Source organism: Montipora capricornis, chromosome 10 (assembly GCF_036669925.1).
Source record: "Montipora capricornis isolate CH-2021 chromosome 10, ASM3666992v2, whole genome shotgun sequence".
Classification (NCBI taxonomy): Eukaryota; Metazoa; Cnidaria; class Anthozoa; order Scleractinia; family Acroporidae; genus Montipora; species Montipora capricornis.
In genome coordinates this window covers 8,236,782-8,246,781 of record NC_090892.1, presented here as the reverse complement: position 1 = coordinate 8,246,781, position 10,000 = coordinate 8,236,782, and the positions used below count along the sequence as shown (strand labels likewise).

The following is a 10,000-nucleotide window of genomic DNA, read 5'->3' as shown; positions in this document are numbered from 1 at the left end:
GGCTTTTAGAACAAAGTATCAAAGTTGAAGCTGGTGGCTCGAGGAGTAAACTATAAAGACTATAATGGTATTTGAGTATTATATTGTAAAACAAATTTGCCTATATCATTAAATCAATGGGAATCCAAACATGAGGATGCAGTTTGCTCAGGAGGGGTTTTCCCTGTAAAAATGGCAGGCCACTTATTGGATTTTTTTAAAAACAACCCTTAAAGGTAACAGAACCTTATTTTGTGGATGTAGGCTAAAGAAATCTGACCCCTTAGAGGAACCAGTTCTAAAGTGACAAATGACTGGCAAATAACTTTTACTTATGAATTATTTATGAGTAAAAGTTATTTGCTCGTGTACCAAATTGTCTTACAATTCCAGTCATTTTTCAGATTGATAGCCTTAAATGTACTGCAGCAACTCCACCAGCTGTTTGGTCTCAGCATCATAAGCAGTACAAATCCACATTTTTTTCTCCAAAAAGGAACAAAAAGAACCTCTGTCATTTTTGTAAGGGAGCCCCCCTTGGGGCAGTTTGTTTACTTTACCACCATTGTTTAATACTATCCAGGGACTAAATCAAGAATCTGAAATAGATTACAGTTTGAAAAAATATGCCACTTTTTTTTACTTCTTACACTTACTGCATTCAACTTTAATTTATTCATCCTTGGAAATGGTAGGAATGATTAGTATTCTTTAAAGCAATTGCTAAAAATTTATTGCACTTAATGTTGAAATATTTTTTCCATATGGAAAGGTAACAGCAGTTATTTCTGTGAAAGCCTTCTCCAGAAAACTCCAACATGGGATTACGCCCCTTTCAAATGTAGCTTTGTATGCTTTTGCTCGATGACTTTGAACAAGTATTACATAAATATGAAGTTATGGAGTTTTTTAAAAGTTAAATCTAATGGAAGGGGATTTAAATTATTGAAACCACTGTGTTGCAACCAGAGTCCACAAAGAGAGTTTAAATAGTCTATTGCACTGGAATATTTAGTAGGCCAGCATGAAATTTGTTTTGGATAATAGCACTGAATCACCTTCAACAAGTTTTCTAAACTTTGAAGATGCCTAATTTTATATCCTCCTGCTGTTTTATTGCTGGAAGATAAGACCAATTCTTGATTAATTATTTTTGTTGTCACATTAACCCACTACAATGTGTTGAAAGTGTATTATTAGCTGTAGTAATATTTTGTTACAGTAAAATCCTCCCTGCTAGTGAGCTGGATTTCTGAATCAAATTTTCAACTTGGAATACCGGTATTGTTGTTTTGGCTATTCAGAGTTAACCTAATCTATGTTTATTTCTATAATTTGGAGGGAAGCAAACGATTGGCATTTGCTTGAAATGACTATAGCAAAATATAATTGCAACTTAAAGGTTTCCTTCTAGTGTACCCAATATGAGGTGCTTATATGGCGTGTTATGTATGACATTGGTGCTAAATTCACTTTAAAATTTATCTTTGAACGACTGAAATACATTTCTAACTTTTCAGGGACGTCATGCATTTCTTTTTTTTCCTCCGTCTTAATAAATTTGCCTCCATGGACCACTTGAATGGCCATTTTAACAACTTAATTTTGAAGAAAAATGCAAAAATCTTAACATTTTCTGCTAGATGCGGGCCCCCGCGGAAACAGTGTGCAAATATTTAGTCGAAAGAGAAACCATTTGGAAATTTAGTGGTATATTTTTTGCTCCACTTTTTAAAAGATAAACGCATGAATTGAAATCAAGATGGTACTCCATTAGCCGGTAAGCTCCACAAACAAATTTCCACTCAAACACTGTCAACAGCAACCTAGACTCGCGTTGACCTTGAAATTGTTAAAGAAATTTCCCTCGTAGCACCGTTGGCTAAAAAGTACGGTGGCCCACAATTAAAAAGAGAATCTCGCTGGCATAAAAACGCACTATGCAGTCAAAACATTCGTCCGTTTTACTGGCCTGAAAAAGGTTTTTTTTATCGACGGAGATCGGATAAACACCCGATGGCAGCCATTTTTTTTCGCCAGTGAACAATTAGTCAGTGGTTACCGTCTTGCGCACGCGTCCTTGAAAGGCAACCTTAGCCAATCAGCGGTTTTTGAGACCTGTCGAGTCTTACAAAGAACGAAGGAAGAAGCTATAACTGAATTTGTAATTTCATGTGCAAATGGTATAGAATAAGTCTTCTTGGATGTTCGCGCGCGCGTGCACAACGCAACTTTCACTGAATTTTAAATCAAATACCAGGAAGCGTGGCTTAAAACATTAACGAACATTCCACAGATGAAGGGCACATTCCCGAAACGTCTGGACATTTGTTAAGAAATTTGGCACTTTCAGCAACATTCTCAACTTTTATTTTCTTATAAACCGCAGGTCCTGTCTCACCGCCGGCGTTAACCCTTTTTCGGTGCCTACTATTGTTATTGCGCATACGTTCTGCGCATCTCCAGATACTCGGATTTCCTACCGGTGATGCTTACTAATGCAGGGATATTTTTGCGCGGTCTAAAACTATGCAGAGAAAGTAGATCTACGTAAGTACTCTTGGTATCCAAAAAGAAAATTGGGGGTAAGCATGTATTCTTTAGAGATAATTGAGCTTCAAATTGAGAAAGAACGCCATACAATGGGTTGTATTTTAGAGCTTTATACGAATATTGTTCATGAATTATCTTTGAAAAATGCGTGGTTACCTCCAATTTTCTTTTTTTTAGGATCTACATTTCCTGCATAATCATAAAGCGGGGCAAAAATATCTTTGAATTAGTAGGCACCGTCCTTAAGACGTTAAAGAACCCACACAATGTTCGTGAAGAGAAGGGGGGCCACCCAAGGTATTGGTTTTTCTCTCAAAGAATTGGAAACCTTCTAGCATGCAAGCAGGATCTTCGTTGAAAATGGCGCGCTGTCGAAATAAAGGTGCTTGGTCACTAAGCCCCAAAATTTCGACAGCGCGCCATTTTCAACGAAAGAGCCTGCTTGCAGGCTATAAAAGGCCATGAAACTGATGTGATATGTGCGGTATATAGATCCCTTAACACTTCCACCATCGGCTATTACGCACTGCTTCACAACGGGTTTATACCTTCGTCCTGCTCATATGTATCCGGTGACTCAGGGACCTTGCCATCAATACCCAAACAGACTGCTGTTACACCGGCTTCAGGGTTCACGCACACGAGGAATTTCTACAAATGGCCGATCGAGAAGAAACAACAAAATTGCCAAATGGGAGGGTCTCTCATCTTAATCCGCATCTACTGCGGACAGAAGTGAAAGAACTTTGAGAGTTCTGTGGTAGCTTGCCGTGCCTAAGTGACAGAAAGTGCTACAACCCAAGTTTTTTATTTGATCACGCTCAAGTTAACAGAAAAACCAACGAAAACATTTGCAGCTTTAAAACTTGACAACAACAAACTAGCTTCATGGCTTTTTCCTCTTGTTGATATTAGCGATTTAAAAGCATTTGAAAATGTCTATTCAAGTGATAAAACTCTCACACACATTGTTTTCCTGCCTTAACACTGGACCTCAGGCCGTCAGATCAGCACGACTCCTGCATTCTGGACATTCTGCGGACATTTTAGGGAGGGAATGACGCAAGACCATCATTGAATTTTAGAGTGAATGTAAAAATAAAATACGCCATCCCATCCAAAAAGAAAATATGTTCAACAACTGAAGTTTGAAACTCACCATAGCGATTTTTGCTTGGGTGTGAATTTGGAGCGAGATTTTCAAGCCAATCACCGGGCATGGCAACGCAAAGTACAACCACCGCGAAACTCGTTGACGAAAAATATAAAACGAGCCAATCGCACAGAAAAGACAGGCTGCTGGTGCTTGGAGCAAGCTTGCAGCAGGAATACGCTTGCGAGCAAAGTGCAAGCAAGGTTTTCTTCTGTCTCTGATTGGATGGGAATTTGGCGCGACAAATCAAAACCTATCACCCGCGAAACTCCTTTGGACACTCAACTGAAGATCGATCCAGATATTCATTGCTTCCCGGTCTTGTTTTATCCCGCACTTCCTGCTGACTTAAATCTCTTGAAAAGTTTATCGTTTGCTTTGAACACACAAGCTAACGTTTTCTTGCCGTAATAATCCGGATTAATGTTCTCAATGTTATCAATCACATCTTGCAAAAGGTGAGCTTTGCCAAGTTCACACCCGGGAGCGTCATATTTGAGATAAGTGAAATGTACGTGAAAATGATAATAAGATGGTTGGTAATGAACATAAATCCGAAGTTGATCCGACTGAAAACCATACTTTTCTTTTATTACTTCCTAGAATAGAGAATAAGAGAATTGTGTTACTTCGTGGTAAATTGGCAGACTAGCATCGGCAGGATACCAGAAATCACAAAAGGTCATGCAACTTACGCAGTTCTAAAGGAAGGCCTCAAGAAACCATGCAAGTCTTTTCCTTGATTCACAGTTAGTAACTATACCTGAAGTGCGGTGAAACCTCGAATTAAGAATGCCTTCGGTATCACTAACGAGATTCTTGACTCCAATTTCAGTGAAATGAACGATTAAGGGAACCACACAAAACGAAACCCCAATATAATGAACTAAATTTGCCGGCGCCGTGTCACTTAGGTAAAGATTAAATTGAGATTTGTGGCAACGGGCTACCAGAGCAGTTGGCTTTGATTAATGTTCTCAAACAGCAAGCAGAATGACAACTTTAATTGTACATGAAGGCGTGTGCTCCAGAGGTTAGAGCGTTGGGTTCGCATGTGGTTGCATTCGCCCCGGATTCGAATGCCGTTAAGTACGTTCTAACCTCTCGTTTGGATTTGTTTCCGGTTGTCCCGAATTCAACTCCACCACGCTTTGTTCAGAGCCAACTGGTTGCACCACTCCAGTTGGGGTTCTTAATCAGGTTTCTTTCGGGTTATTAAAAGTGGGGTGCCTGTGAGCTAGCTTGAATGGGTAAGTGCAGTTCCATTATAAACAAAAGCATTTTGCATTTCTAGCTCATGGATGACGTAGTGATGCCATGAGGTTTAAGAAGTGGACTCATTTTTAGATGGAATGGGACATAGTCAAAAGTTACGGGATTGCAGCAGGCACTGGACACTACTAGATACACCCTAAAACACCCTAAAAGAGAAAATCAATGAAAACTATCCTGAACACTACTCCTAGAGAACCTGTTGACAGCAGAGAAGAGGAAGATTACACAGGCTCCATTTGGATAACTTTTCAAGGCTCACTTTGCACAATCACTAGCTGTATCTTGATGTGCCCACATGCCTTTTTCTTTGTGATATCCCCGTTTCAGTTTAGCACTACAAAAGGTTATCATTACCTGTCCTTTTATCAAGATGTTCTTCAACAGAGGAAGATGAGACCTCTTGAGATCTCTCAGTGACTTGATTCCATGTACATGGCAAATTGCCACAAGATACATATTCTCCAATTGCTTCTGATCCCATTTGAGATCTGGTAACAGAACAAACCCGGTTACAGGATCTTCGTCTTCAAAAACAACGCGTTCCACTTCAGCTTTCTTTTCCAAAATATTGTAAACCCACTGCAACAAGAATATGGAAGGCAACCATTATTTTGGGAATTACATGTAAGTTATTATGGTATTTATCACTTTGGCTTCCCAAACAAATGTGGTCGGTTGTCATAAAATTCAGCATTAATGGCATGCAAAAATTTGGGGGCAGGTCGGAGGAAACTGCCTACGTGTTTAAACATTTTCAGGAAAGAAAAAATTGGAGCCTAGAGATTAAAGTAACCTAGAGGTTTTTGACTTGATCTCCAGCTGTTTAAGTATGAAAGGACAACATAATTAAATAGAGAAAAAATAATCATACTTACTCACTACCTTCAAATATTCAGGTAGTTTCAAGAATACGATTTGAGAATGTTGCTTGACATTAACTTAAGTTTCAATTTTTGAGAAGTTGAAAATGTTATAATCTTGTCAAAGATCAGGTTTCTGTAATTTGCTATAAACATTATTAGCCGTCTGACAAAGCTGCTACTGACCTGAAAGCTAAAAGATTGTTCTTCAATGAATGGCAAAGTAATAGACTCGTAATCTTCTTGTGTTTCATAAACAAAATGTAAATTTTGTTCTGAGAATTTGTCAAGGTGTTTGGCTGTGGCTGGATAAATGATTGTCCCTTTCAGAGCACTAAATCGTGAAGGTGGGTAACACATGTATTGACTGTAAATGTCGTTGTTAAATTCCTTCACTAAATTTGTTTCTGATGTTAACAGTTGTGGCAACATATCTTCTGAGAATGGTGTCTTCTCCAAAATGACAACAGCATCACCATCAGAATTCTCAAAATTTCCTGTGAAACAAACAATTAACAATTATTGGACGAGGTTGAGCAAAATATTGTGATTTGTCAGTGGCGAGCAGGTCAATTATTTGCTGAAGCCGAAGGCTGAGGCAAATAATTGATCTGCGAGACACTGACAAATCACAATATTCTGCGATAACCGAGTTCAATTGTTTTATCATTTGATGACTGAGTTAACTTTATTTTTCACAATTCCCAACCATTAAATCTTTTTGTGAAAGCTCAGGAAAGCGAACTGCCATTTTCACAGAAGAGCGTGGTTTCGATTACGCATGAGCAGAATATTATTTGCAGCAAAACACTTATTTGTAGACAGTTATTTGCAGGTTACGTGGTGGGCTCCCAGCCAATGAAAAGGAAGGAAAAAATACATCGAATGATAATAATAGTCCAGTCCAATAAGTAATTATCGGTAACGCCATGAACCAAAAACAAACAAAAATCAACAAACCTTAAAAACATTTTTTTTATTTTCCAAATCAATAAAAACTATTTCGTATTATTTTTGTTTTGTTTTTTTTCTTTAAATAGCTGCAGTGATTTTTAGAATATATGGGGGGGGGGGGGGGGGGGGGTTTACACCCCTAAGCGAAACGATGACCATCCCCGCCCCTTTCATATGCTTATATGTTTGAACTGTGGGATGGGTAGCCTCCCCGCAGACGTCCTTTGGTGTTCATTTGTCATTTGTCCCCGATGGAAAAAAATGACAAACAAACCACAAAGGACGTCTGCGGGAAGGCTATGGGATGGGCTGAAAATAAAAAGTTAGAAAGGTCATCACAGTTAGACAAGCAACTTAACAGTTGCCAGAGGGCCTGAAAAATTCCAGGCTTTGAATGGAATTTCAACCCATGACCGCGCTAGCCTGCACAGCTGACAGGGCATTTGATTGTGTTTTGGCTGCAAGTTAAACTTAACTACTAATCCCCATGCCAGTCGCAGCCCACTTGCAGCCAAAAACAGCATACTCGCGAGTGTTAAAATAAACCTGTGATAAAATATCCCACCAGCTACTCAGGCTATGGCCGTGCCAGCTGAGAATTTGTTTGCAATCAAACATAGGATTACGAATGGTTCTAAAAAATCCTTAACTTTGTAATTTTATGCCGAGATTAATTAATTAAGCAAAAGTCTAGTCAATGTTTTGGAGGTCAAAATAGACAATACCGGTAATTTATATTTTCTGTAACCCATATGATTTGATTTGCATTACTTTGTTGATTTCAGTTTACAGTGTCCCCAAACTAGTACTCCAGTGCTAAAAGACTGGACACTTGAATGAAGTTCCTTTCCTTTCCTTCCAGGTTTGGTTTACAACGCTTTGAACATTTGGGCCATGTCTTCAGTCTGCGTTTGCACTGATTGGGTTATTCCAATTTTTATCTGCACCCTCACAATTCACTGTAGGGAAGATACGGTATCTGTTTACAAACATTGCTTTTGTTATTCAAATTTGCCAACCACAGGAACAAAAAACCTTTGGTTTTGACAGCCACTGAGGCACTGGTTGGCACATTGATGACAATAGGTGACGTCAACGATATCTTCCCTATGGAGGTCTTTTTTTTTAAGGTTTGGCCTGGACGGAACCTGTCAGAAGCTGAGATGTTATTTTTATTTTTGAATACCCCCTTGGAATTAGTATTTTGCCATTTATAGGCTGTTTAGTCCAGTTTTTTTAACATCTGCCCCTATGGGATGAGAGTCTGATTGAAACATGACCTGTCGGAATCAGGAGTACATTATTTTACCGCCTGTCGTGCCTTCCATAGGGAGGGGTGTGCGGAGGTTCGCATAAAAAGTGGAACGACCCCATGCCACTACTGATGATCGATGAGACCACATGGATAACTGCCGACACAAGCCTAATTGATCGAAGCTCCGTTCCATACATAAGGAAGAGTAAATACCAAACCTTAACGTAAGCCTCAAAAGTAAGTTTCAGTCTGAGCAAGGTCCATAGACTATTGTAGCTCACCATGCACAGCTATGTTTTTTGCTTGTGCGTTTTCGCTCAAGACTCTGATCAGCTTGAAACCTTGCAAAGATGACAGATCACCGTTACTTAAAGTAGAAGAGAAGGTTTCATCATCCGCTAGTTTGATCCTTTTTGAAGCAGGAGTTTCAAAATTCAAACTCTCTTCTGTTTGGGGTTTGGAAACCTCCATGTTGTTTTCCCGTTAAAAAGTCGAACACTGGTCGTCGATAGTGCGTCTCCAATCGATTATCGATCGTAGTTTCGACTTAGCAGCCAGGCAGGGGAAGCTCGGAAAATCATCGAGTGCGACGGCCATGTTGTTGTTTGGCCTATCGGCACGCCCTCGATGCGGCTAATAACATAAGCATTTCGCCGTGCATTGAGTTAACTATTTCAGTAAATATCCCAGGATTATCGTATGGGGCATTGCCAAGATATCTGACGATCCTCCCTCGCAACAAAACTTTGGCAAGTCGAGACTCGGTAAGAGCATTGAACTGATTCACCGGTATCCTCTAGCTTTTATAATTACGAAAGACTTCGGAAATATTTGGTCAAGCTTAAGTTCTTATACTTAGCGTTTGATTACGTTGAAAAGACATAGATGCCAGTCATATTTAAGCGCGTAATCATCACTGCTGTTTAGTTAGTGATTTTCTGGCGAGACGAAGGAGCGTCAGTTTGATCACTCAGCTGTGAATGGACTTCGCTCATGTAGATCGCCTGGTCTTTTATACAGCGGTTATTTTGGGAGGGTCTTGCGGAAATTGGACTTCAAAACCTTAACGACGGACGTTTAATTTGCTTTCTCTCATTGCGTTTTTTTTTCGACAATATTGTACAGGCACGATAAAAACTCGAAGTCGATAATATTAGTCTTGATCGGCTCTTCCCAGGACCAAGCGAGGGTTGCTGTGGAGGAGATTTTGGAAAATTTCAAAAAATTATTGCTTTTTTTTTTAAATGCATCCTCAATATGCTGACAGTTTTGTGACGAATGCCTTAAAAATCTCATCCCACCGGTATTGTTGAGCCAATTATTTTCAAGAGCTGCAAAATGGTGCCTAATTTATTGCTCTTGTTGAATAGAACACAATTGAAGATGATTGTTGCAAACTGTAATGGTGATTATGTAGAGGTTTACAGATGTCTGGAATAAAAATTCAATGTTTGATGTGGTTGTCAACTTGAATATAACCAGTTGTACTTTACAGTACTAACAAAATTAATTGATTTCTGGCTTGTCAGCATCCATAAAGTTGTTGTTCTGTAAAGTGACTGTCACAGTATAATACATAATTTGACATCACACAAATGTCTGCTTGTTCCTCTAAAAGATAATTATTTTAAACATTCAACTTTTTTCACCCCATTGACTCCTGGGAACTGTGAGACCTGACTTTGTCTAACACTAGACAATTTTATTTGTCAGTGGGTGGTGGTGGGTTGAAGAAATATCTTAAAATAATTATTGATCTACATCATTGCAGAAGACTTCAAAACATTTTCAATTAATGTGAGGCTTGTTTAAGTGCCATTATGATGAAATTCAGGGTTAATTTTTGCAAAGCACTTTTAACTTTGAGTGCAATTGTTTTATTCAATGGTGTGCCATATCAGTGCTTTTCAAAATTGACCAATTGGGCTTAAGCTCTAAGAACTATTTATGGCTTAAAGTAGTAGGTAGCAA

At 39.0% G+C, this 10,000-nt stretch overlaps 2 protein-coding genes across 2 annotated transcripts in view; one reads left to right on the top strand and one right to left on the bottom strand.

The window, feature by feature from the left end:
• Window positions 1–3,324: 3,324 nt before the first annotated feature.
• Window positions 3,325–8,573, bottom strand: LOC138019195 (m7GpppX diphosphatase-like). Its single transcript, XM_068865893.1, has 4 exons — window positions 8,311–8,573; window positions 6,007–6,317; window positions 5,315–5,539; window positions 3,325–4,284 (listed from the first exon to the last, which is right to left on the bottom strand). The coding sequence occupies exons 1-4, from the start codon at window positions 8,498–8,500 to the stop codon at window positions 4,012–4,014; spliced, it is 999 nt and encodes a 332-aa protein (XP_068721994.1). The 5' UTR covers window positions 8,501–8,573; the 3' UTR covers window positions 3,325–4,011.
• Window positions 8,574–8,594: 21 nt separating this feature from the next.
• LOC138019197 (ADP-ribosylation factor 6) overlaps window positions 8,595–10,000 on the top strand; it is a 12,557-nt gene continuing 11,151 nt past the window's right edge. The window contains exon 1 of the mRNA XM_068865894.1: window positions 8,595–8,793. The gene's annotated coding sequence lies outside the window, so the exon portion shown is untranslated. The remainder of the gene's footprint in view (window positions 8,794–10,000) is intronic.

What these genes read in the sequence shown, in the direction of transcription:
- LOC138019195 (XM_068865893.1), bottom strand. Translation starts at nt 8,500, where the DNA reads ATGGAGGTTTCCAAACCCCAAACAGAAGAGAGTTTGAATTTTGAAACT. An exon ending in AACAATCTTTTAGCTTTCAG is followed by an intron (nt 5,540 to 6,006) that starts GTCAGTAGCAGC and finishes TTCTTGTTGCAG; the next exon opens with TGGGTTTACAATATTTTGGA. An exon ending in ACATCTTGATAAAAGGACAG is followed by an intron (nt 4,285 to 5,314) that starts GTAATGATAACC and finishes TCTCTATTCTAG; the next exon opens with GAAGTAATAAAAGAAAAGTA.